General features: G+C 44.1%; 3 protein-coding genes across 12 annotated transcripts in view; all 3 read left to right on the forward strand.

The window, feature by feature from the left end:
* The window catches only part of KIF1B (kinesin family member 1B), an 80,525-nt gene extending 69,260 nt beyond the window's left edge, over positions 1-11,265 (forward strand). For all 8 annotated transcript variants that reach the window (XM_088066384.1, XM_005530462.3, XM_014259177.2 and 5 more), the window contains 10 exons: positions 429-562; positions 1,083-1,144; positions 1,840-1,985; positions 2,248-2,487; positions 2,893-2,964; positions 3,574-3,695; positions 4,454-4,603; positions 5,062-5,254; positions 5,837-5,955; positions 6,713-11,265. In XM_088066384.1, the coding sequence (XP_087922510.1) occupies positions 429-562; positions 1,083-1,144; positions 1,840-1,985; positions 2,248-2,487; positions 2,893-2,964; positions 3,574-3,695; positions 4,454-4,603; positions 5,062-5,254; positions 5,837-5,955; positions 6,713-6,755 (1,281 nt within the window). In that variant the 3' untranslated portion in view covers positions 6,756-11,265. The remainder of the gene's footprint in view (positions 1-428; positions 563-1,082; positions 1,145-1,839; positions 1,986-2,247; positions 2,488-2,892; positions 2,965-3,573; positions 3,696-4,453; positions 4,604-5,061; positions 5,255-5,836; positions 5,956-6,712) is intronic.
* Positions 11,266-12,677: 1,412 nt separating this feature from the next.
* PGD (phosphogluconate dehydrogenase) lies at positions 12,678-21,900 on the forward strand. Its single transcript, XM_005530466.3, has 13 exons — positions 12,678-12,880; positions 13,167-13,242; positions 13,673-13,852; positions 13,985-14,050; positions 14,522-14,640; positions 15,649-15,718; positions 16,073-16,207; positions 16,611-16,800; positions 18,621-18,751; positions 19,228-19,361; positions 19,807-19,906; positions 20,922-21,044; positions 21,587-21,900. Exons 1-13 carry the CDS (start codon positions 12,873-12,875, stop codon positions 21,704-21,706), a joined length of 1,452 nt encoding a protein of 483 aa, XP_005530523.1. The 5' UTR covers positions 12,678-12,872; the 3' UTR covers positions 21,707-21,900.
* A 1,549-nt stretch (positions 21,901-23,449) lies between these two features.
* On the forward strand, positions 23,450-26,602 carry CENPS (centromere protein S). 3 transcript variants are annotated; one of them, XR_001331993.2, is made up of 7 exons: positions 23,450-23,544; positions 23,634-23,757; positions 24,087-24,120; positions 24,342-24,408; positions 25,155-25,322; positions 26,400-26,439; positions 26,546-26,602. XR_001331993.2 is itself a non-coding variant. In XM_014259203.2 (6 exons), exons 1-5 carry the CDS (start codon positions 23,503-23,505, stop codon positions 25,308-25,310), a joined length of 423 nt encoding a protein of 140 aa, XP_014114678.1. In that variant the 5' UTR covers positions 23,450-23,502; the 3' UTR covers positions 25,311-25,322; positions 26,400-26,602. The 3 variants fall into 3 exon arrangements, 2 of the variants coding, with proteins under 2 accessions (XP_014114678.1, XP_005530522.1); XM_014259203.2 differs by having other exon boundaries at positions 26,400-26,602; XM_005530465.3 differs by lacking the exons at positions 26,400-26,439; positions 26,546-26,602 and having other exon boundaries at positions 25,155-26,373.
* The last annotated feature ends 5 nt before the right edge of the window (positions 26,603-26,607 follow it).

Genomic DNA, 26,607 nt, shown 5'->3' on the forward strand with positions numbered 1-26,607 from the left:
TTTTCTGAGAACAGGGTAGAAAAAATACACTCACAGTTGTGAGTCACATCACATCTTGATGTCAAGGTATGACTGTCTTACAACACAAGAGATACCGGTGGTCTTACCTTTCTGTGCCTTGTTTTATCTGTCTTTGTATCTGAAAATCCACTGGAATCAGTGAACATTCTTGTTTAAGTACTGGTGTTACAAACAGTGGCTTAGCTCTTGGCTTTGTGTGCAAGACACTGTTGTTTTGTGTGGTAAAATCAATTCACTCAGGAGATGCATCAAGAAATTTGACAGTTCTCTTTCCCAGATACACATATGAAAACCCTTTACCCAAGACCCAAACAAGAACAAATTTCAAAAGCCGTCTCACTGAGGGCAGCAGAGTAACTTGGCACAGTTGGCTGCACCCATTCATTCATTGCTGGTGTTCCCCTTAGCTTGACCACTGCATCCAGCCTGCTGTGATCACAAAGGATGTTTGTATGGTGTTTTACTCCCGAGATGCCAAGATCTCCCCACCGCGGTCCCTGCGCAACCTCTTTGGCAGCGGCTACTCCAAATCCCCGGACTCGTAAGTGCACTTACAATTCTGGTATTGATGCTTTTTGTCAATATTTGTGTTTTCTCTTAGAGGATGTAGTTTAGTTTTCTTAATTTTTTTTTTTCCTTGAAACTCAGCCTGCTGATAGGTTCTCCAGTCTGGTTTTGAATGTTCTTTCTTGCATTTATTTCAGTGAAACTCTGATGGCTTCTCTCTTTACTGACCTCTTTTCCAGACTGACAGGAGTTGGGAAGAGGGATCCATTTTTCAAGCTTGCACATAGATGACCTGGATCCTGATCTGGAATTTACTGCAGCATGTGCTCTCCAAGTCCAGTGCAGGGTGGGGGGAAAACGTGGGGGAAATGCCATTTTTGGGGATCTTGCAGTCTGTTCTGGCTGTTCTGTGCAAGAGTAGGGTTGAGATCTAGTTCTAACTAACAGCTGTACTTAAAATTCTGCTTTGGGAACCACTGAGCTAAAGCTGGAGCACTTTATTTCTGAAGATAGTAAATAGTGTATTTTTGTTTCTTCTGCTTTCCTGTGAACAGCAATCGAGTAACTGGGATCTATGAACTGAGTTTATGCAAAATGGCAGACACAGGAAGTCCAGGTAAGCAGTGACTGGGTGTTCCAGTGATAAATATGAAATACTGCAGGAAATGCTCAGGCAGAATGGAGTAAATATTTGTGTCCTGATCAGAAGCAGTTCCTAGCAGTGTTTCATAGCAGTATTGCTACTGTATTTTATAGCTATTTTGCTGCAAAATACTTACTCAGGTTTTTACTTTAGACTCAGGTCTGTGTTGGCCTGGTGAAGAAGGGTTCACTGGAAGCTTGATGTTTTCTGACATGGGTAACTCAGGACACTGAGCACATATACCTGAGTCTTAGGAGCATAATTCATGGCTCATAACTAGCAGCTGAGACTGGGTTTTGCAGCAGTAGAGATTTTTCTTGTCTTTTGAAGATGTTGCTGATTTCTGGTGCCAACTTCACCACTTGAAAGGAACGTAGTTCATGGTGTATCTGTGTACTTTTCTTCTAAGATGTAGAAAATGAAGTCCTTTTATTGAATTAGACTGAACAGGAGTTTGCATTCTATCTTGGTCAATAGAAAATATCTGAAAGAAGTAAAAAAGCTGGACTAAATCAAATGTCTTTGGTTGTGTATTTGCAGGTAATGAAATCCTTGTGTCGTGTATTTCCAGCCAAACAGCAGAAGTGCTGGTTCTTTGCAAATTGTTTCTTAGCAACACCCCTGTGGCAATGGTTTTAACATGTCTCGTGTTGTTTTCTACTGCTCAGGAATGCAGAGGAGGAGGAGGAAAGTTCTGGATACTTCTGTGGCATATGTGAGGGGAGAAGAGAACTTGGCAGGTTGGAGGCCCAGGGGTGACAGCCTCATTCTAGAGCATCAGTGGGAACTGGAGAAACTGGAGCTGCTGCATGAGGTGAGTAAAGAGACCAATGTCAAGATTTAAATAAATTCTCCTGTCAAGAGAAGATGCAAAGTATGTGACTGGCTGCTGAGTAGTCTTCAGCTCAGAATCTGAGTGTATTCAACAAAGGCAAATTCAATTTCCAGTGCCACTGTAAACTCCCTTCCCTGGGGAAAGTTACTGGTATGAATAGCAAAGGATTCCTAAGAATTCAGTGTCTGTAAAATTGGCGCCTTCCTGGAGCGCAGATGATACTGATTTCTTTTCTTACTAGGTGGAAAAAACCCGACATTTTCTTCTGCTTCGTGAGAAGCTTGGTGACAGCATCCCCAAGTCCCTGAGTGACTCCTTGTCTCCCAGTCTGAGCAGTGGAACCCTCAGCACCTCCACCAGCATTTCCTCTCAGATTTCAACCACGACCTTCGAGAGCGCGGTGACGCCCAGCGAGAGCAGTGGCTACGACTCCGCAGACATCGAGAGCCTGGTGGACCGGGAGAAGGAGCTGGCCACCAAGGTATGGCACAGGGCAACCATGCTGCTGGCAGCTGGGGTGCCACGGGGGATTATAGGTCAATCACAAGCTTCTCAGATAGCTTGGTGAACGTCCAGTAGTGTGAGAGTTTGATTTTAACATCTCGGTTAGTGAAATAAGCCACTCTCACCAGCCAGTGTGGCTGGGGAGTTTGGGCTGTATCTCATTCCCCTGTCTTAGTGGTTCTGTAAAGACTTTCTGATTTTATCAAGTGAAGTGATTATTCCCCTCTGCTCTGACTTTTCATAGCAGTTTAGAATTTATTTTTTCATGACCTGCCAAGTGTGTCTTGGCAAATCACCTCTTCTGTTCAAATTTCTCTGAAAATCTAAATATAAAATCCTTCTGTGTGTCTCATTTGTTTCCCCTCACCCCACCCCCCTTTAGTGTCTGCAGCTTCTTACTCATACCTTCAATCGGGAATTCAACCAGGTGTACAACAGCATCAGCGATTGTAAGGTAAATATTTCATGTAATATTTCATTGTAATACACTGTATTTGTAGTACAACAGCAGCATGTTTGTGGGTCATGGAATCTGCTGATACTCTGAAGAGATAAACCATTTTATATTAATTTATTATTTTGTATTTTCAGTCTATTGAAAGCATTTGGCTACTCAGCATCAGGTTCCAAAGGCTATTGCAGGAATTGGAAATGCAGTGGACTTGGACTGTAGTACAGTTCCCAGTTCAGCAGACTCTTACTGCCTTTCCCTACTTTCCCTATGTAAAAGGATAAATGATGCTTAAAAATTCAACCTGTAGGCAGAAGGAATGCCAGCTTTCAAACTGGATGATGTTGTATCCACTGAGGAAGTCAGAGTGTGAATAATCAGAAGTGTAGGACATTGATAATAACAAGCTGTGTCTGCGTAAGTGCTGCTGTATTTCTGCCCCAGATGGGTTTGTGGTGGTTTGTGTGAAAATTTGCTACAGAGGAGGGGAATGGCAGATGAAAAAGCATTTCTGTTATCTGAGCCTTCCCTGCTGGAAGCCTTCTGCAGCCAGGAGTGAGCATGAGCTGCAGCCCAGCTGCTGTGATGCTTTCCCTGTGCTTGTGCTTGCAGCTCTCGGACATTTCTCCCATTGGGCGGGACCCGTCCGTGTCCAGTTTCAGCAGTGCAACCCTCACCCCTTCATCCACCTGCCCTTCCCTGGTGGATTCCAGGTGCAGTTCAGTTGATCAGAAGTAAGTGTAATGTATTAAAAGGAAAACATCACTTTTCAGTGTTTCACAGATCTCTTTGCTGTTTTCTGATTTTTCTCCCTCTTTTCTTCCTTTTCCCTACTTTCAGATATTTCTCTCTACAGCCCCCTTGCCTTACTTCTCCAGTCACTCTTCACAATTCCTTTTCATCACTTTGTTCTTTTGAAATATTTTTTTTTCCCCTTTGTGTTGGGGGAACAGTCAGATGCTTGTCATTCCAGTGACCAATGCATCTACAGTGTGTGGAGTCCACAAGTTTTTTCAGAGGCCTGTTGAAAAGGTCTACTAATAACAGCCCAGAATAAACCAGCTTGGCCATTAATCTCTGTTTATGTTTCTCAGCTGTATCTGTCCAAGATACTTTTGATGAAATTTGGAATAACTGTGTAGTGAAAGACATAATTTGTACCTTCTCAGTTCAACATCCCTGAGGGAGGAGTGCTGAGGAAATAGAACATTTTGCATCAAACATTAGTAGGATGTGTTGTGACTATGCTTAGCAGGAGAAACAAGGTAGAAGTAGTAGGGAAACAACTCACTAGCGGTTATTATAAGTTATATTCCACAGATATCAAGGGAGAATGCTATTTAATATTGTACAAAAGGATCCCAATGTTACACCATAAATCTGGGCTGGAGGATGGAACTTCAAGCTGGCCTGTAGATGTAAGCTTAAATTCCATTGTCACATTCCGTTGCTTTGTTGTGATTTACATTTTTTCTCTCTACTTTTTTTGAAGGACACCAGAAGCAAATTCTCGTGCCTCCAGTCCCTGTCATGAGGTGGAACAGTTCCAGATAATTCCTGCAGTAGAAACTTCCTACCTTGCCAGAGCTGGAAAGAACGAGTTCCTAAACCTCGTTCCTGATATTGAGGAAATCAGACCAGGGTAAGTTTTCCATTGGTGTGTGATTGTGGCTTCCCAAGAACTGTCCCAAGGCCTTTCTGAGATTTGTAGGTTCTGTGCCCCACTCAAAGAAGGAAAATTGCCTGGGATAGCAGAGCTGCAGAGTCCTCTGTGATGGACTGGGGAAGGTTATGTTGATACTTGATCTTTGCAGCGTTTGTTCCCTGCATCTGCTTAATGAACAGGAGTTCCAGTGAGTCAAATATGAGGTTTGTTATCATCAAACCATGGCTGAAGTTCACTGAAGCAGAGATCTCTGGAGACCTTCTTTCTGTCAGACTTAGTTGTTGAAAACACAATTCAGCTTGTTTTAGAACCTTTTCAGAATACTGTTGCAGACAAAACAAGGGACCGAGTGTCTTACTGCACAGTGTTTTGCAGTTAATAGGGATACTTGGGAGAAAATCGATTTCTGTTTTGATGTGGGTTTGTTTTTCCAGCTCCGTGGTGTCAAAGAAAGGATACCTGCACTTCAAAGAGCCACTCTCCAGCTCCTGGGCCAAGCATTTTGTGGTGGTTCGCCGTCCCTATGTTTTTATTTACAACAGTGACAAAGATCCTGTAGAAAGAGGAATCATAAACTTATCCACAGCTCAGGTGGAATACAGTGAGGATCAACAGGCAATGGTAAAGGTCAGTCTGAGAGCTGCTGTTCATTTATCCATAAAGCAAGAGCAGTACAAGCAGCAGTGTGTCTGTACCATCAGCTGTGTCATCTCTGGTCCAAGGAAAATGGATCTGACTTGTGGAGACGTTGAGGATCTTGCCCACAAAGTTCCCAGTTTTTTCAGGGCATCTTATGGTTTTGGACACAGTTGTACCTGAGAGTGACCTGACTGCTGTCACACATCAGATGAGCTTTTAGGAGCATGTGTTGGTACCATCACCCTGCATGTTGGGTTTTTGCAGCTTTCTTATAGTCTTCTTATGTTTTTTTTGGGCTTGTGTGTTTTTGTTTGTTTTAAAAACAAAACCCCACAAAACAAGACATACAAACATCCTGCAGGGAATCAGATGAACTCTGCTGGTCTGTCTCAGCAGCTCTTAAAGCCCACACTCGGCAGTTAAAGACCATATTTTGTAGAAGATAATGACTAATAATACCCTGGAAATCACCAGTGAAGCATAAACGAAAGCAGATTCTTTCAGAGAGGAAATGTGCATCAGCCTGTGTGCTTGTAGACTTTTTATTTGAAATTGTCCTTCATGTTCCAGACACCCAACACGTTTGGAGTGTGCACAAAGCACCGTGGAGTCCTGCTGCAGGCCATCAATGACAAGGACATGAATGACTGGTTATACGCCTTCAATCCTCTCCTTGCTGGCACAATTCGGTAAGAGGCAGCTCCTGGGCACTCAGGGCTGCAAAGGGATGTGCTCAAACCAGGAGGCAGATGGTTGGTCACAGATCTTAGACTTGTTCTGAGGAATTTGACAAGATATGGGAACTGGAGGAGGGAGGAGAGTGGGCAGAAAGTCCCCCAGAACAACCAGAAAACAAACCAGCCCTGTATTTCAGGAACTGCAGGGGCTGTTGTTTTGGCTTGGGGTGTTCTGAACAGCCATGTCCAGTTTGAACACGTGTGGGATGCTACATTTGGAGAGCACAAGATGATTTCCCTGTATGGCCGTTTTACAACTTTGTAAAGTTTCTTACTTCCTCTGTGCTGGACTACCTTTGATGATGAGCTAAAGCAGAAATTACGTTCCCTTTCTATAACTTCTCTGGCAGCCTTTCCAGATCTTACTCCACTGCAGTAGCTCTTCCTTTCAGAAAAAAACCCCAAAAGACCCCAAAAACCAAAAAATGAAGCTGTTACCCTGCAGCATCAAATACTTTCTGAACAGTGCAGCCCTTAAATGATCCCTTCTCCCATTAAAGAAGCAGAGCACAGAAGTGAGAATTCTTGTGAGAATTCTTTCTCATTACAGTTGGATACATTTTATTTTCTTAACATACAGAGAAAACTAGGAGTGTACCAAAGGATTTAAAAAAAAAGAAAAAAATAGGTGGATAGGCTTTGGGGAGGGAGGAAAAATAAACTTTCAGGATTTATCAACTACTTTCTCACTTTTTTTTTTTTTGTACAGGTCAAAACTGGCTCGAAGACGCACGGGCCAGATGAAGTACTGAGTCCATGTAATGTTCTCATCTGTTCTCCCCACTCACCTTCCCATAGATAGTGTTACCTCTCATTTTCTCTTTGTGATTCTTGACGGTTTCTCTTGTATGTAATCCTGTGGCTTAACATTCCCCGCCTTCCCCACTCTTTCAGCACATTTTCTAGGTATTCTAACCCTACCTTGTTTCTTTTCACCTGTACCAGAATTGTACTAGTAGCATGTGGCCAAACAAAAAGAGAAAGAAAAAAAAAAAATCAAAAAAATTGAGTGATTATGCACGACTCTAAAAAGAAAAAAAAAAATATTTTTTTTCTATAACAATTGTTTTCTCATTTCAATTGACCTTTTGGTGTCTGTCCCACTGTCCACTGTCTGTCTAGACTGCTACAGGGTTTTCATTCAATTGGTGACTTGGCAGTGGTCATTGGTTCCCTCAGGGCAAAATTCCAATGCCAGGGAAAGATAAATTGTTTAATGGAGACATTACCCAGCCAAGAACTGCAGTAGCTCCTCAGGCTTTCTGGATCCAGCCTCGAAGTTAAACTCTGTTGAAAGCTGATATTGGACCAGTCTATCTGGACAGACTGGATTTTGGACTTTGTGCAAGTTTCTGAGTTTCCAGGGTCCAGCAGACTAAGGCATGAGCTAGAAAAAGTCAGGGAACAAACCAGGAGGGGCTGGCTAGAACAATCTGCCTTTAAACTCTTGCTGTGGGGTTTGCAGGTGAACAGTGCTTGGGTTTAATTCTCCCAGAAGAATTTCCATCAACACTCACTCCTCAGCCTCGGAACTGAGCTGAGTAGACTGTGCTGATATGAGGGAAAATAGACCATATATGAAAAATGAGATAAAATCCCAGAAGCTTCAGATGCTCAAGCTGTGTATTTGACAGCTGGAGAGTGTTAAATGGAAATGAAAGTGCAGTTGGTCCCTGGATCACCATGGAGGGTAGATCCCCACTTCCTGCTTTTATTCCTGACTCCCCAGTTCTGCAGGAACCAGCAGAGGTGAGAACTCACCTCTCTGGGAAAGGTTTGGAGCTCCCATGGCTGTGTCAGACCTGTCCCAGCTCTGCAGGGCCTGTTTGTGCATCCCTTCCCTGCACTGCTCCCGTGTCACCCCACCTGTCCATGGGAGCATCCAAGGTCTGTGGAACACTTCTAGGCCCAGCACCTGCAGTGTTCTCCAGGGAGCTGAAGGACACTTTCAATTCCCTTTGAAATAACTGCTGAGTGTCTCCTAATTTCCCTGCTGCAATTTCCATCAGCTAAACCCCATTGTACTCAGAGTTAATCCTTCCTGGGGAATAGAGCAAGTGGGTTCTGGTCCTGGTCAGTGGAATGTCATAATTGGCTTCTTGGACATCAGCTGGGTGCTGTCAGTTCTTGACTGACAGTGTAAGTTCTTCTGGTGGCCAAAGCTTTGGTCCTTGCCTCAAGAAAGAAGAGCAGAATGAATTTCCTTTCGGGGAATGAACTCCCCTCTCTCAGTCAGGTGTTGGGGAGGTTGGGGATGTGTGTGTCCTTTCCCCCGCTGTGTTATCCCTTCTGGCTGTACCTGGGGCATTGGTAGGGCTGGCTCTGATCCTGGGCAGTGTAAAGGGATTTCATCTGGAGGCTGCAGCCTCTCAGGGGAGAGGGAACAGGGTTTGTCCCCCTCTTGCAGGAGGCACACCAGGCACAGTCCAGCTCAGGAAGCTCATTTGGGTTCAGGTCACTTCAGGCCGTGCTCGGGAGTGCGTGGGACTGGAATCTGTTGAGAAAGATCTTTCTTTGCTCTGTGGGGTTTCATTGTTCAGGAAAGTGCAGTGCATAATGAGACCTCCTAACAGCCTGGAAAGCAAAGGAGCAGGGGGCTGGGGTCTGACACTTGCTAGGACATATCTTTACATTTCTCGAGGTAGTTCTCAAGCTAAATCATATGCTCATGCTGTCTCTGTGGTCCTCAGATTTATTTCAGAACTGGAAACCAGAGTGAGGGAGCATTCTGGGGACCCAGGAACATGATAGGGATGGGATTTTTTGGTTTTTTGTTTTTTCCTTCTGTTTTTGTCTTGTTTAACTGTGTGTGACTCTTAATACAGTGATGATATTCCTTTGTTATGCAATGATGATAAAGCACTTCCAGTGTGTGGATAAAACTGCTTGTCCTGCAGGAGGGCTCCTCACACTGCAGCTAAGCTGCTCTCAAGAATTAGGTTAATTCTAAGCATTAAGTTATCGCTGCCATCACCACTGTTTTTAATGACAGTGGAACCTGTTGGAGGAGGCAGAGTGGTTGAGGTGGTGGTAGGTTGTGACACACTGACAGCATTTTAACTTTTATCTGTTTCTTTTTTTAACTAGAAGAAAACTAGTTTCCTAAGTCTTTGCTTTGGATAAGCCAGAGAATGAACCAAGTGGATATAGGCATTGCACAAAATCTTGATTAAGGGATCATCTTTAAAAGCAGGAAGAGACAGGTGCTTATTTTATATAGAGCTTGAAGTATTACAGTTGCATAAATGTCACTCCTCTGTCTTAAAACTCAAAGCAGTTTCTGGTGACTAGAGGTCTGAGTGGATAACTGATCATCAGAAGAGCAAAAGTCTGGTTTTAAGCATCAGCATCTCTTAAAGCTGCATAATCTGTGACAAACTAGGTCCTTGTTGTGTGGAGTTCAAATGGTCATTACTGTTTTCAGGTCTGACATAAAGGCAGACAAAGTTCTTCTGCAATTACTGAAGCCTGCTTTGAGACATTTGGTTTCTCTACTTAAAACTGGGGTGAAACCAATCCAAGTTTTCTTTAAAGGTATAACAAATCAAACAAAACAAAAAACCTGAATTTCCATTCACTTCTAAGCTTAGCCTAACGTGTTAGAAATTTATTTTTGGAAACAGGATGAGGAAGGAAAAATAAGCTAAGCTGCCTTCTCCTGACACTAGGAAGGCCATTCTTGGTTACCTGCTGTGTGTGTGGAGTCCCAGAGTCAGACAGCTCTGGGGACTGAGCCTCTGTAGATGAGGCACTGTGGGCCTGCCAGCCTGTGAGGACACGCACCAGCAGGGAGCGTGGGGGGCATTCCCTGGGAAGAACGAGTGTCAGACTCTGCTGCATTTGGGGTTTATCTTCCTCGCCAAAAGGAAGGAGAAAACTCCTCTTTTTGTCCATTGAAAATTATGTTGGATCTTCCTGGGTATTTTAAAATTAAGCAAAACCTTTCCTGTGTTTTAGAAGTGCACTTTAAGTATCGTTTTAAAGACGATTCCTGTATTCTGGGAATACAGAAGAGAAGGGAGTACTGTTTCCAGAGTATGATTTCCAGGCTGCCGAGAAAAGGTTTTTTTGGTCAATGTCTAATAGTCCTTATTACTGATTAGAATGGTATTTCAAAGCAAAGACTTTACTTTTTGCTGCTTGTTATCTAATTTACAGGGATTTAATTTTATGTAATGTATTGTATATTTATACATCTGTAATTAATTGCACATTAGATAGGAAAGAGGATTAGGTTTGGTCTAACACCCACTGGTACTAAAGCGCCCGTGCACCTGCGTCTGCCTGTACTCCTGCACACCTGAGCTGCTGGGAGCTGATGCTGTGGTGGGTGTTCTGCTGCAGATGCAGCAGGAAGGGTTTGCTGCTGTCCCTGCAGACGGCTCTGACGTGTGTGTTGCATCTCTCCGTTGTAGTTACTAACCCGGTCTGTGGTCTGGCTGTAGTGTCTGTAGCAGGATGTATTAACTTCGTGCTTCCTTGTTTAAAAACGTCAGCTGTTCAAGAACAGGACTGACTTTTGTTCAGAAGGCCATTTATGTGTTCTGTGTATCTGAAATCAAAACTAGTCCAACACTAACCAGATGATTGTGTCCAATGTTATTGGGAACAGGATTTAAATTGCTGAGATCAGCTGTGTATTCAGAAAACTGGTGTGGAGCTCCTAAGTCTTCAATTCTTAATGTTGCCAAGTGAATGGGCTGCCCCTGAGCAGTGCTGAATTTACCTCTTGTTCACCTGGAAACAAGGGACTGGAAGCAGAGGGAGTCTTGAATGATCAGCACTTCCCAGGATCAGGTCTGAATCTTCCCCTTTGCTTGTTCATACTTCATGTGCAGTTGGTTCTGGCTCCTGAATTTGGACATTAGACATGCTGTTCACTGAAATACATCCCTTGGAATTGCGGTCCCCATGTCCCTGTTAATCTCTCTGTACACAAGGTAAATGCTGAATAAGTGGCCTTCTTGAACAAATCTCTTTGCAAACTGATTTCATCCCAGCGAAGGAGTGTATCAGCAACACTGTACATTAATTTCAGGTTTTCATTTTCTTATTTTATTTTGTAAATATATCCGATATTTGGAGCTTGAGTATACAAAATGTAAATATAGTTCATGTATTTGTACTAATTCTGATCCATTTGCTGTATAGCCTTAGGTGTGCAATGCAGATATCTAACTGTGTATGGTAACCTTGCACCACTGAATTGTTAGTGAACGAGGTGAAACAATAAAGGTACAACCAGTGCATTAGCAGATAGAATGTGTGCTCCTGTTTATTTAATTACTTATATCTTATGTCAATTACTTGTTTTTAAAACACGTGCTGAACCAGCCAATATTTTCATGAAAAGAAATCTTGACTGTTCTCCAGAAAGAAGGGGAAGGGAGGCCCTGCTTATCCTCATCCTTTCCCCTCTGCTATGCTACACAGCATTTCCAAATACTTCCTGGATGCTTTTGAGTGGTTATTTTGCTTTAAAAACAAATTAGGCTTGTCACAGTGCTGCCAGTACTGAACTCACTTACCTGGGGGTGACAGTTGGAAATGAGAGGAAATGGGTGAAATAAAACCATCAGAACACAACACCAAAGTGGGAACTCTGTGAACAAACATGTGTCATCCCCATGAATCATTCCTGACTTGGTCTGAAGGTGCAAAGTTTTTAAAAGCCACGGACCAGGGATTCCCAAAGCATTTAAGTCCAACCAAAACAGGTCAAAAACCTCTTAGAACTTTAAACCATCTGCATGGCCTCCTCTTCACTATCTGAAAAGCTGTTGTCTTTGCTGCTGGGGCTGATGCCCTGTGTTTTTTCCGGTTATGCACTTGAATAATCTAATCACCCTAACCTGTGAACTTTTTCTGGTGGCTCTTCTGACAGGTTAATCAATCCCTCATGGAAGCCACTCTGTCACCGCTTTCTGATTCATTCACTCTTAGTGCCCAGAATTAGAGTGATCCAAAAACTTGACGGGCCAGATTGCTGCCGGTCACCTTGTTTAGAAACTAATTTATATAGAATTTCATAGAAACTGCGGTCTCGGGAGGTGCGTGTTGCCGATACATCCAAGGTAGGGCAGTGGCTTTGTCCTGAGCTCGCTGCTGACCGAGGGACAGGTTTGTCGAGTTTGGCCTGGGCACACAAAGACAAACGGGTAGCGGTGAAACCTTGGGGGCTGCCTGGGACGATCTTCAGCGGCAGAATCGAAGCCCGTTAGTAATAATTAGAAATTACAAAGTGCGCAATTCCAGGCGGTCCCGGGGCTGCGTGTCTCTGGGATCGGAGGGACAGCAAGGGACGGCTGGGGGCGGCTCCTCCGCGACCGGGCGCGGCTCTCGGGGCTCCTCGGGCCTCGCGGGCGGCGGGGACAGCCCGGGGACAGCACACGGGGGAGCGGCAGAGCCCGCCGGGGACAGCACACGGGGGAGCGGCAGAGCCCGCCGGGGACAGCCCGGGGACAGCACACGGGGGAGCGGCAGAGCCCGCCGGGGACAGCCCGGGGACAGCACACGGGGGAGCGGCAGAGCCCGCCGGGGACAGCCCGGGGACACCGCACGGAGCCCCAGCCGCACTCGCCGAGCGCTGCCGCTTTAAGGGGGCGTGGTCGCCGGGACATCGGGCCATGGGCGGGGGGCGTGGCTCTCGGGAAGAGCCAATGGGCGCGCTCGGGCCCGCCCCACCCGCAGCTGATGAGGGGCAGCGGCGCGCGCTGCAGGCCGAGCCCGCAGAGCCCCGGGAGGGAGACCCGGGAGAGAGACCTGAGAGATCAGAAAGATCCGGGAGAGATCCGGGGGAGATCCGAGGGAGACCTGAGAGAGACCTGAGAGATCCGGGAGAGACACCGCGAGACCCGAGCGCCGCTGCCATGGCCGAGTGAGAGCGGGGCGGGAGCGGGGCCCGGCATGGCCGCGCTGCGGCTGCAGCCGGCTCGGGGCGCCGGAGGCTCCGATGCGCTGTTGGCTCCGCCGGTGACTCCGCACAGCCTCGGTTCTACGATCTGCTGCAGTAGCAGCTGACAGAATGAACTCAAAGCTCCGTGTTTGTTAGGAAGGGATGGCCTGCCCTGGCAGCTGGCACGGTCAGAACAGCCTGACAAAGTACGGATGCTACAAGCTGGATCACTGCTAGTGACTTACATTTTTGTTCTTTCACATTCCAGAGCTGACATTGCTTTGATTGGACTGGCCGTGATGGGTCAGAACCTGATTTTGAACATGAATGACCACGGCTTCGTGGTAAGTGAGGAAACACATTGTTTAGGAAGACTGACTAGCAGTAGCCCTTGGGATTGGAGCTGAGCATTTTGTGGGTGCTTCCCCTGCTCTTGTGATGATCTAATGGGTATTATTTCCTCCTTTAAGTTATACCCTGTGCTGGCCTTTGTCCTGTTTCCAGAGGAGAGCAGCGGTGCATGCCTGTACTCAGCTGGCACCTGATCTGCTAATTATGCATGACTTTTCCCTGAAGTTCGCTTTGGCCTTGCCATTAACCACAGGTTCCTGAGGCACTTGTAAAGACATGCTCAGGTTCATCCCTGCCCTGTGCCTGTCAGGAAGGCGGAAGTCAGAGAGCACAGGATGTTGATCCTTGCCTGTATAATTTGTAGTCTGAGCTAAAGTAACTGTCCATTGGCAGCTTTTATTGACATGTTTTCTTGCCCCCCAGGTTTGTGCTTTCAACAGGACGGTTTCCAAAGTGGATGATTTCCTGGCTAATGAGGCCAAGGGAACCAAAGTGATCGGTGCTCACAGCCTGGAGGAGATGGTCTCCAAGCTAAAGAAGCCCCGCCGCATTATCTTGCTGGTGAAGGCTGGAAGGGCAGTGGATGACTTCATTGATAAATTGGTGAGGCAGACATTCATTCTACCTGTGACTTCTTGCTGTCTTTTGGAGGAGTTGCCTCTAGAAGTTCTCAGTTATTCATTATTAGTGAGGTTTGGAATGTAAGAAAACTGAAATGTTGATTTATTTTGACAGGTGCCATTGTTGGAGACTGGAGACATCATAATTGATGGTGGGAATTCTGAGTATAGAGACACCATGGTAAGCCTGTTTCCTACCTAAAGTGAATGAATAAAATACACACAACTCTTCCACTTGTGATTGTCAGAATAGTCAGTCAATGAGATGCCATCACCCCTCTTGCACCTTCACTCTGCAGTAAACTCAGCAATTCCACCTTGGGCCTAATCTGCCTCCCCCACATCTTTGCACAGAGCATGTGTCACCTGACACTTAATTCCAAGCCTCTTCTGGCCTCAGTGCTGCTCATGTCTGTCTGGTGCTTATAAGGACTTGTTTCCTCACCATGTTGCTCTTGCAAGGATCCATGTTAAAGCAACAGGAAGTTTCCTAATGCTCACTTTGGGGTATGAAGAAGATTTCTTAAGGTTGGCATCTAGCAAGTCCAAAGCAGAATTGAAGACCTAGTTTTACATCTAAACTGCTAACCTTTGTTTGTAAGGCTCTGGCATTAGGCAAAATTAAATGGTGCTGCTCTGCTCTTTGTTGCAGAGGCGTTGTAAGGAGCTGCAGGCGAAGGGCATCTTGTTTGTGGGAAGTGGTGTTAGTGGTGGGGAGGAGGGTGCCAGGTACGGACCTTCTCTCATGCCAGGAGGAGCCAAGGAAGCCTGGTAAGCATCAGCTACTTTATTTTCTTGTTCAGAATGGTTTGCAACAATTCATATTGTGCACTGAGGGAGGGAAAGAAGAGGGTGTGGATGTGGAGAGAACAAGATATGTTGCCATCTCACTTCCTCAAGGCTCCAGATTTCTCAACCTGGCTGGGATCATGGGGCAGTGCTGAGCCCTCATGTAAGGTGGAACAAAGGCAGGCTTTTCTTCCTGGAATCCACAGGCAAAAGTAGGACCTACAGACATCTGAAGGGAGAAGGGAATTTTGCTTAAATTTTAAACAAGTACTATTTCTTATTTTTTTTCTTTTGTTGCCGTACACACTTGGGAAGCTGCAAACCATGAATTGGGCAGCAGCAAATGGCCCTGTAGTGACACATTATAAAAGGAGCTTCAGTACATGTTTGTACTACTATTGAATGCATCAATTTATTTGCAAGTTTCTGCATGCTGCTGTGCTGTTTTATAGTCAGGTCTCAGTAAAGACATCAATGCTCATATTAGACTTTTTCTCTTGTTGCCCACTCTCTGCATAGAAGTGGAAAGAGAAGGTGTGTCCAGGTTTTGCTTGAGCTTTAGTATCTCTTGAGTCCCTGTCCATTTGCATTAGTGTTTCATACCTGTATCAGCCTGTTTAAATTTGGTGGCACAAAGCCATCAACAACAGTAAGTTGCTGCCTGATCATCTTTTGCCTTGAACAGCTAAATAAGGACAGCTTCTGTGTTCAAAGGGAGAGGATGTCTGAGCTCCTTGATGTGCTTTGCACTTGTCTGTACAGTGTTGGAAGCATGACTTGATTGTCCCAATGTCTTGCAAACTGCCTAGTTGGGAAAAACATATTTAATTGGCATTGGTGTGGGGATGGGTTATCAGCCTGCCCATTGCCCTCAGCCGAGGCTGCCTTTTGGCAGGTTACAGGAGGCATCATAGATAGATTTTATTTATTTTCTCTTGTGGTGTTTGTATCCCCTGCCTGTCTGCTAAGGTGTATTCTTTTTCCCCACAGGCCCCACATCAAGACCATATTTCAAAGCATTGCTGCTAAAGTGGGATCTGGGGAACCTTGTTGTGACTGGGTAAATAGTTGTTTGATACTGACCCTAACTTGGGCTTAGATCCCTGCTTAGGCAGTTTGGTTGCTGAAATTTATGATGTTTGTCCACAATAAACACAGCACCATCGCTGGTTGATTTACTGGCTGTGTTAATTTCCAATGTAGCATCTCTGATAACTCACACCATGCAGTGGGAAGACAAAGTTTGTGGCTAGGGCATGTGCTGGGGGAGCTAAATGGACCTGTGAGGAACTGGTTTCAGTCAGCACTGTCTTTGGTTCACTCCTTTAGGCAGAAGGAAGCCATGGGCAAGTGTTAAACACTGGAAGTGGTGATGATACTGTTGCTGAGGGGATTTTTGGATGTTTCTGGACAGGTGGGAGAGGAAGGAGCTGGACATTTCGTGAAGATGGTGCACAATGGAATTGAGTATGGAGACATGCAGCTGATTTGTGAGGCCTATCACCTGATGAAAGATGTGGTGGGCATGGAGCACGATGAGATGGCAAAGGTGATTTGTAGTTTTTAATGTCTTTCCTTTTTTTGTGCCGTGGTGTCTGTCTGCCACTGGTGAGGTGCTGGGCTTGGGTAAAGCTGCTGCATGTACATGAAGTGAATTTTTCTGACATGCCTCCTGCAAGGGTGGAATATTCCTGAGCTTTACATGAGGTAGGAGCAGTGAGCACAGACAGCTAAATGCTTATAGAAGTTGTTTAAAAGTCTTACCACACTACAATTGATTTCTGTCCAGGAAGCACCTTCGGGTGCAGAGATGTGAATTACCTTGCCTGAAAAGAGCTAATGAAACACTGAGCATTATAATCAATCAGGCAAAATATCAGTTAAAAGATATGGTAGAGACATAGCAAATTGGGGTGTGTATGAATACATATATGCTTTTTCTCCTTTTTCAGGTATTTCAGGAGTGGAATAAGACAGAGTTGGACTCTTTCCTGATTGAAATCACAGCCAATATTCTCAAATTCAAAGATAGTGATGGCAAATACCTCCTCCCGAAGATCAGGGACAGTGCAGGGCAGAAAGGCACAGGGAAGTGGACAGCCATTTCTGCCCTGGAATACGGAGTCCCAGTCACACTCATCGGTAACTGCTGCTTTGGTCTTTCCTACCACATCACAGTGAGGAGCAGGGCAAAGTAAAGTCTCAGAAGTGAGCCCACAGCAGGGCTGGGCTGGCAGAAGAGGCTCTTGTAGGTGTAGCTGTTCCAGCCTTTCTGCCCTGAGACAGCCGTTCCTGGGTGTTTTGCTGGGCTTGTTTTTACCTTGTTCCTTAGATGCTGGCAGTCCTGTTGTCACACCTGTGTCCCTGGTGTCTCTGCAGTGCTGGGAGGACTCAGTGACAGGGGAACATTAAGTGCTGAGCTCAGTGTTTAATGCAGAGGAGCTGTAACTTATTTGCAACGTTTAGAGTGCTCTAATACCACAGATCCAGACAACAGGTTCTTTGCTCTCAGATTTGCTTTCATTTCCGTGCTTTCTCTACCTCTTTTTCCTTTGCATTGGCTGGTCAAGTCCTGAAGATAAGAAAACATTCAGTAGCTAAAAGAAAGTAACTGCAGTGTAGCTGTCAAAGAAACATGGCTGCATTCCAGCAGCAAAACACATTCTCTAAATGGTTCTAATGTTCTGCAGCTGTACTCTTTCAGTGTTAGGCTTGAAACAATGTTTCTTGCTTGCACTGCAGATACTCTCCTGTTTGGGGTGCTTGCAAAGATCAGGGGTGGAGGAGACACTCCCTGGTTGGTGCTCTGCAGTGCCAGGGAGCACTGTGAGGTAATGCTGAGCAGATAGGGAAGTGTGTGCCATAGTCCTTGTGCAAACGTGGCCGTTCTCAGGGCAGCTGCTGTGTGCTTTTACTGCGTGAGCGTGACTTGCAAACTTCTGCTTGTAAAAGCAGAGTCATGCCACTCCTGCTTTTTCCTGATTTTCCTACCATACTGCTCCTCCCCATGGTAGAATGAAGTTTTTGCAGAAATGGAAATAAGCCTGTTCTGATTTAAGTATGATATGTCCTCCTGCTGTAGGGAGGATCCAGAGTCTTGTGAAAATATTACTCGCTTTTTTTTTTTAATTGTTGTTGGTCTGATTTTGGGGTGTGGTTTTTTTGTTTTGTTTTTTTTTTGGTATATCACAGCTCACTTAAAGGGTGGAACAAAATGACCCTATGAAGACTTGCTTCTTCTCCTTCTATCAGACCCTGAAAAGCAAACTTTTTTCTCCCTCATTTCACAGTACTGTCTTCAATTGCTAACAAGTACAGCTTAAACCAGCGTGATTAAGAACTCACTGGGCCAGCCTGACAGATGATATTTAGTAACCTGTTTAATGATGTTAGAAAACTTTCTTACGGACTTCTGAATATTAATGCTAGAGGCCTACCAGATTTGTAAATCTTATTTCATTTTATAAGTTAAGCTGCTGATTTAGTCTTGATTTTAATTGCCCTTATTTTGCATGTGTGTATTTCAAAGCACATCCAGTTAATGTGAGCTGGCATTTAAGGAACAGCTTTTTATCTTAAAAGCATGCTACAATACTTGTGAAGTCTTCAGCCTTGCTGTTCCCTAGATTGCAGTGCACCACTGTCTGTCTCTGATAGATAGGAAAAGATTTTAAAGTAAATTCTCAAAACTGAGAGCTGGTAAATGTTCTCGAGGATAAATTTTCATGTGGATGACTTGTGGTTTTTTTGTTTATCATTTGAAAGCTGTATCAGTCAATACGTACCCAGTGGTTGTACTGAGTTGTCCCTCAGGAATGCTGTTGGAATAATTCATTTGTGCACCAGTTTTTTTGCTTCTGTTCATGGCTCATCACTCAGTGACACTCTGGTGCTTGAGTATCTCAGACATGAACATGATGCCCAGCTTTGTAATGGTCTCCTCTTTCCTGCTGTACCCAAAGGCGAAGCTGTGTTTGCACGGTGCCTGTCGTCTCTCAAGGATGAGAGAGTGCAGGCCAGTGAGCTGCTGGAAGGGCCCAAAGTGACTCAATTCAGTGGGAACAAGAAGGCCTTCCTGGAGGACATCCGCAAGGTGAGTCCTTGTGCAGGGTTAGAGCAGGTCTGGGATGCTGTGAACCCTGGGAGCTCTTGTGTTTATATTTTATGGTTCCTGCTTTCAGCACCATGCATTGTCTCATGATGTCCACAAAGCATAATGGGACCCATTCCCAACCAAAGGAAGGTTAGGAAGGATCCAGAAGGAATTCAGCTCTAAGCCACAGTGGGCAGAGACATCTACATGGGGTACAGAGATCATAATTCATGCACAGGAGCTTGTCCACCCCTCAACACTCGTGTCTTTGCCTGGGTATTGCTCTCTTGATCTCTCTCTGTTGAAACCAAACTTTCCAATGAGAAAGGATATTTTGGTTCTCAAATAACTGGAATGTTGCTACTGTACTCATCCCTGTTGAGATGTGGGCTGGACAGAGCATGTAGACTGTGAAGTTTGTTGTTGAACTTTGTGAGACTTCTCTTGGAATGTGAATTTGATTTTTTTTTTTTTAGGCCCTGTATGCTTCCAAGATTATCTCATATGCACAAGGCTTCATGCTGCTGAGACAGGCAGCCAAAGAATTTGGCTGGACACTGAATTATGGTGGTATTGCACTGATGTGGAGGGGAGGCTGCATCATCAGAAGGTAATTGAGATTCAACAACAACAGAATTCAACAACAGAATCACTAGATTGGAAGAGACCTCCAAGATCATCGAGTCCAGCCCATGCCCTAACACCACAACTGATTGCCACATCCAGTCGTTTTTTAGATGAGATGAGGAGGTAACCTGGCTGCTGAGGGGAGAAGAGCAGGCAGTTTAGTTTATGAGGTGCTTGGCTGACAAGCCTAGAGATTTCCTTGGAAAATCCATGGAGTTACTCTGCTGGTAAGATTCTGAGAGGCTGTAGACAACACCAAAGTTTACTAGATGAACCCACTATTCTGGTGGCTTAACTGCTGAAATATTTCTTGATCTTTGTCATGTTTGCAATCTGAGTCTGGCTGAGTCAAGTTTTGGCACTGCAAGTTTTGGATTCTGGGCTTTGTTGAAAGCTGTGACATTTATTCCTGGTTAACTTTTGCCTAGTGTGTTCCTGGGAAAAATCAAAGATGCTTTTGATCGCAATCCTGAGCTCCAGAATTTGCTGCTGGATGATTTCTTTAAGAGAGCTGTAGAAAACTGTCAGGTAAGTTCCAAGGAAAGGAGACCATAAAAACAATAATTAACAGCCAATACTGTCACGGTTCTTCTCTTTGATACTGACCAAGTCATGACTGGAAACTGAAGGTTCCCATTTTACTGTAACAGAATGGCCTTAGGCAGAAATCCAGCAATTCAGAAGGGCCATATATACATATATATACTCATATATATATATATGAGGAAAAAAGGCCTGGCCTGTGTGAACATTCTCACCACTGCCCTGTGTCTTGTGCCTACTGTGCAGTTGGATTCCAGCTGAGCAGACCATAAAGCTGTGTTCCAGTACCATTGTTTGCAGTAGCCCCAGAACAACAGCTCCAGATCCACACATTCTTTAGGCCTGTGTCTGTACAAATAGTGTCCGGGTTTGGAGCTGACAGGCGGAATTGAAACCACATTATCTGGTCAAAAAAAGAAGTCTCATATTATCATTAGTAGTTCTTGTAACTGAATCTGAATCTGAATATTCCATGGAAATGACTAGACCAGATGAACTGTTGAACTCGGGATGATCCACGTCTGTCTGAAGTATCAGTGCTGTCCTTTCAGGCCCTTGGGCAAGCTTTGTTCTGTGCTTGGTGAGAGCTCCTGGAAGTGCCTCAGAGCTCAGAACATTCACCCTTCCCCACTGAATCCATGCTTTTGAGATGCTCTGACCACATTTATGTGAAAGAACAGCATCCTTGCTTGCTTGCTTGCTTGCTGTGATTTGACTTCATGTCTCAACTGTTCTCGTCCCGCTGTTGACTCTCTTACTTGCCATTATTTTAGATCAACCTCGTTTATATAAAATCAGTATATATCATATATGATATATATATATATAAATATAGTATATATAAAATCAGCAAATACTGCTGCAGTATTTGCTCAGCCTTGGTTATTAGATTTCATAGAACATGAACTAGCACACACAGTTGTAGTGGAGTAGTTCATGTGCCTGCACATATGTCTGAGCGAGCACTGATCAGTTTTCCCCCTCTTTTCCTCTCTCCCAGGAGTCCTGGCGCCGTGTGATCAGTACTGGAGTGCAAATTGGAATCCCTATGCCCTGCTTCACTACAGCACTTTCTTTTTATGATGGATACAGGCATAAGATATTGCCAGCTAACCTGATTCAGGTAGGTACTGAAATCTCATTGTGCTGTTATTTAAATACTGCTTTAAAGGCCTCGATGGCAAATATGTCCTAATCACTCACAGTATAGGTTGCTTAATATATTTCTGTTGTACCTGAAATTCATGTCAGTAAAACACTTAGAGACAGCTGGATAAAGAACACCAGAGATACTGGTATGGCAGTGCCCAGTGTGTGTTTGTATTCCATCTGTGAACCAAGGGTAATGATATATTTGAACTCAAATGGTTTGTAGAGAAGTATCTTTGAATGTTTGGATGTATGGAAGTGCTTGTTTTTTAGATTAGTACCAAGCAAAAATCCTATACTTGCATTTCTGCAGATCTCTTAATTTAATTATTAGATATTAGTAAATTTTTCATTGCAGTGGTTTTGCTAATAATGAGAAAATAATTTTGAGTGTTACATTATTGGAGTCTAGTCTTATTTCTACTATTCCTTGTTAGGTAACAGGAGGTGCAATTTCTAGAACTCATATGGTATTGACATTTGTGTGTCTGGTTTGTCTGTGTGTTCTCATTCCAGGCGCAGCGTGATTACTTTGGTGCACATACATATGAATTGTTATCAAAACCAGGGGAATTTATCCATACTAACTGGACAGGCCATGGAGGAAACGTGTCCTCTTCTGCTTACAATGTCTAATGGAAATCCTTCCACTTGGAGCCAAGATACTGGAGATCTCAGATATTTCTTCTAGAATATCACTTTTTACTGTACTCTGCTAGAACTTTTGTTTGGACACTTTTGTAACAACTTGTGGGTGTATTTCATACATATATGTATATCTCTCTATATGTATCATATAAGAAAACAAAATAAATTTAGTTATAAATGTGTTGAGGTGTTTTCTTTCCACTGGTGCTGGCCAAAACTAGGTAAAATGTTTTTGTGCAGGATTTAGTAGAATTTATAGTTATGTTAGGTTTATAGTATTGTAGTGAATAAAGTCCTAGGGATCAAGACGGAGGTGACTGCAGTTCAGGAAGTGGCAAACAGCACAGGAACTTAGGAGGCTCCAGGCAGATAAAGGCCTTTCTTTCGTTGCCATGGTTTATTCCTAACAGGCAGTAGCTTGGCTCTTACAGATTTAATTCCTGGGCATTCAGCTGCTCAGTCTGTCACACTGAGCTCTCTGTGCTTTTTGTAGAAGGTGGGATGGATCATGGAGAAACAAAATTAATTTTCTCCCTCCAACTCTTGTTCCTAGTTTTAAGCTCTGGCATAAAGACTTTGCATTGCTGTGTGCTTGCACTTTCCACGCCAAATCTCCGCGATTCTTTGCCTCTTCTTCCAATGAGGCAATTAAAAATACCCACAGCAGCATGCTAAGTTGACTGTATTTTATATCCTCTCCCTGCAATGCCAGTCATCTTCATGTTATAAATGAAATTAGACAACTCGGTCTATTAAATGAACGACAATTAAGTAAAAATTAATACAATTTAGTAAAAAAACCCCAAACAATTTAATTTGCCAGTAATTAAGTATGATTAAAACATGAGCAAAACCGACCAGGGTACAGAGAGGGCTCCTCACCCTACCTCACCTACAAAACAAAGCAATTTAAACTAAACTTATTAATGAATATGTATAAGCATATAGTATATATTTCCTGTAAGTTTCCTCCCATTTTCAATTCTTAAATTATATGTCACTGTCCTTCATGGCACATGCTTCACTTGCTGCTAGGGGGTCTTCAGTCTTCTTTTGGTCTTTGGATGAAGGCTTGCACTCAATCCTCGTCCTCTGGATAACCTCACAGCTTGCACGTGCGTACCAAGTGTTGTGTTATGTAAGTAAGCACCGTGTTCCAATAACTAGCCTTGCATTTCATAGTTAAAACCATAATTTCAGACCCTATGCCTGAAGTCATTCCAGCTTGGTCCAGCTCAAGGTCGATTCTGTCTTGAGACATTACTTATTTTAAAACTACATCCTGTATCCTATTTTTAACGTGTAACATCTGCAAAGGGTCCATCTGCCTTGTAACACTAATTCCCTTTATTGCTTTATAATAATAACTTTCCGAATAGTTACAACTGAGTTAGCACGAATCATCTCCATTTATCACATTCAGGACTGCTGAAAATTCACCTGGTGTCTAACCTTTTTATTTCTCAAAATCTGTTAAATTTTGTGCTGTGCACACTGATTTATGTATTAATTTTTGGCCATATGTATTTCTGCTGAGACAGCTATTTAGTCACTAGTTGAATACCTGCATACGGTGAATTTCAGACCTTTCAGCTGAGCAGGCAGAAAGACTCGGCAGTTCCATAAAACAAGTGCGTACCGCGGGCGGCAGCGCCGCTGCACGGCGGGGCCCGCGCCTCCCTCACAGCCCCGACATGGCGGCGGCCCCGCCCCGCGCGGGAAAGGCGGGAGATCGCGAGGGCGGCCATGGCGGCGGCCGGCGGCGGGAGATCGTGAGGGCGGCCATGGCGGCGGCCGGCGGCCACGAGCAGCAGCTGCTCGCACAGGTACGGGCGGCACACGGCGGGCCGAGCCGGCTTCGGGGGTTGGGGCGAGGCCGGTGTGTCACTGGCTGCCCCTGCCTTGCTCCCTGCAGAGGCTGAAGGCCGCGGTTCACTACACGGTCGGGTGCCTGTGCCAGGAGGTGGAGGAGGACAAGGACGTGCGGTTCAGCAAACAGAGCATCGCAGCCATCTCGGAGATCACCTTCCGGCAGTGCGGTACAGCGGGGTTACCTGCGGCTGCTCACCGCAGCGCCTGTGGCTGTGCAGGAGCCGTAGCTGGAGACACAGGGCTTCCAAAATCGAACTAAATGTCACCGGGGCATTCTCTTGCATTATATTTTTTTAAGTACAAGAAATGCTAGTTCAACTTTTCAGACCTGATAAAAGCATTTAGATGTATGAGGGAACATTGTGTAGCTACCTGCTTGTGTACGAGTGGTGCCTAATACCCAGCTATGGTCACCTCTCTTAATTGATTTGGATAACTTGTGTATCTCTTCCCACCCAGTATTTTAAAATATATGACATCTTTGTGTTTTCTCTAGAAATCTTTGCAAAAGACCTCGAAATGTTTGCAAGGTACGCACTGATTGTTACAAAGGTTTTTCGTTTTTTTGTGTTAGCTCCTAGATAATCTTTAAAACGTGTCTTGTAATTCAAGCTTTAAAGGGCTTGGCTGGCTGCTTAAATAGTGTCTGTAAAGTGATGAAATAGAAATTCCCTGTAGGTGCTTTTTGATCTTGGCCTCTTATGGTCAGTGTTGGCAAAAATGTTCAGGGGTGTTTTTTGATTTTATGCAGGCATGCAAAACGAACCACAGTCACTCCAGAAGATGTGAAGCTTTTGGCTAGAAGAAGCAATTCTTTGGTGAGATGCACTGTATTTTCTGTCTTGCAACATTCTTAAACCAGTTAATTCCTAAAAGCATTTGAATGAAGGTTATACATGATGAAGCAACTGTTGCATAAGAAGTTTCACTGTCTTCCTGAGGTAGATAGGCACAATCCAGTAATTTCTAAATTTTCATCTTATTTTGCTTCATGCCACTCTACCTCGTTGTGGTGAGGTGTAACACAGATCTGATTGCAGTTCAAGCAGCAGTGCTCTCCTTGCACCAGGCCTGCTGAAGTTCCAAGTTCAAAAGTGCAATAAGCAGACACAGCATTGTGAATCACTTTGCTTTGTTCCTGGTGTGTTTCTTTGTTGCAGCCTCAATAGCTTGAGTCTGCCTCGAGGTGCTGAGTTAATACTGCTCGAGGTGCAGCATTAATACAGGCACCACAGAATCATTTTATTCCCTCCTGTGCTGATCTATATGATGTTCAGTGGATTAAACTCACTGATGTGTTAAGACATGCTTGTATGTGGATCCATGAAAAATGCTTTCAATACTAATTTTACTTTTATGTAAGGAGATTTTTTTTCCCTTCCATATGTGATTTGAAATACACAACAAGAACTTATCTGAAAAACCAAAGTAAATGTTTTTTGGAGTCTGTCATGTTTCTTGTAATAAGAATTTGCCCTGTTAATTTCTCTTCAGTATTTCTTTCTAATGTCTTGTGAATTAATTAAGTTCCTCAGCAGAGTACTGATTAGCTTATTGTTCCCAGCTAAAATATATCACTCAGAAAAGTGAAGAGCTTGCATCAAGTAACATGGAGCAGAAAGAGAAGAAGAAAAAGAAGTCCAGTGCAGCTAAGGGAGAGAGAACTCCTGGGGAACAAGAAACAGCTGTGTCTGAAAATGAAGATTCCAACATGGCATGATTTATCTTTCGAGTAATGTTTCAGGACATTTTCTCTTACTATCCTAGAGAAACCAGGCTTAGCTTATTCATCTTGCAGGTTAGCTCCAGTAATGAATCTTTAGGTTTTCAGGTGAATGCAACTGGATTTTTATTGTTCCAAAAATTAAGTCTGTCAGAATTCAGTAAGCTTACAGCCAAAATGCCTTAATTGCTCACAAAACGTATCTGTTATTAAAATTAAAATACTTTAAATAGTTTGAAATAGACCATTCTCACTGAGCCATAACTCAGTATGTGCAACACCCTTCATTCTGCTACTTTATTTCTCTAGTAACTCTGACTTTTTCCTTGCTTCCAATTTTGCTATTTTTGCTCAGGCAATTTGCATATTTTGTTCTTAAGAAGCCATATCTCTTGCTCATTGCCTTGACATGTAAAGTGTTTTTTGCTGTTTCCCTGCTGTGGCACTGCTGGGCTACAGTTGTCACTGCCAGTAATTCCCATTTTCAGGCGGCACCGTGGCTGCAGAGCAGCAGGCAGGGATCCCACGAGCCTCTGCTGGGCTGGCAGAGCCTTACCCAGTGCAAAGGAACTGTATGAGAATGAAAATAATTAGTCAAAGGAAGCAGATTTCTAGGGGTAGCACAGCCATCCATGCGATTGCAGAAAGACCGGAACATAAAAAGCTTGTACTAAGTCCCTGTTCAGAACACCAGGAAACCTTTTTACCTGCCATGGCCTATAATGTTACGATCTGAAAGTGTATATGGGCAGAAGCAAAACAGACAAAAAGTTGCCTGCAAGCTTCTCCCGTAAGTCCAGTCAATTCCCATCTGGGTAGGTAGCCTGGGTAGTTTTGTTTACCAGCTTTAAGTCACTAAACTGTTTAGAATATTTATTAGTTGCACTGTCTAACTCTGACTATGCCATAGTTAAGCTGGGTTGTTGCATGCAATGGGTTCACCTGGATGCCTGCTGTAGGAATACTTACCCTGGGCCATTTAAAGCTGTGTTAGGTCAGAGGATTTAGCATGCTGCTACAAAACACATCTGTACCTACTAAAACTTTCTCAGAAGTTTCATTTCACTTGTCTGATTTTTTTCATAGATGTCTTCTGTTCTCATACGAGAAGAGCAGATTGTGCCAGGTGAGAGTTCAAGTGCAGTCATCATGATGAACACACATTCTGCCTAAACATTTTGGATAAGTTAAAGACGGTACTTCTGCAATTTCTTCATCCTCTTTCTTTACAGCAATACTGTATTTATCAGCCCATTCTTTAATTATAGCAGCTGGTGGAAATATCAAAACTAGT

The sequence above is a fragment of the Pseudopodoces humilis genome, chromosome 24, assembly GCF_049639895.1.
Source record: "Pseudopodoces humilis isolate 2021_Gansu_Grassland_sample_001 chromosome 24, ASM4963989v1, whole genome shotgun sequence".
Classification (NCBI taxonomy): Eukaryota; Metazoa; Chordata; class Aves; order Passeriformes; family Paridae; genus Pseudopodoces; species Pseudopodoces humilis.

Excerpts from the sequence above, each read along its gene's own strand:
- PGD (XM_005530466.3), top strand. Across the intron at positions 14,051-14,521 it reads CTGAGTATAGAGACACCATG|AGGCGTTGTAAGGAGCTGCA; the intron begins GTAAGCCTGTTT and ends TCTTTGTTGCAG. Across the intron at positions 18,752-19,227 it reads TCCTGGAGGACATCCGCAAG|GCCCTGTATGCTTCCAAGAT; the intron begins GTGAGTCCTTGT and ends TTTTTTTTTTAG.
- CENPS (XM_014259203.2), top strand. The coding sequence starts at position 23,503 with ATGGCGGCGGCCGGCGGCCACGAGCAGCAGCTGCTCGCACAG. Across the intron at positions 23,545-23,633 it reads AGCAGCAGCTGCTCGCACAG|AGGCTGAAGGCCGCGGTTCA; the intron begins GTACGGGCGGCA and ends TGCTCCCTGCAG. Across the intron at positions 23,758-24,086 it reads GATCACCTTCCGGCAGTGCG|AAATCTTTGCAAAAGACCTC; the intron begins GTACAGCGGGGT and ends TGTTTTCTCTAG.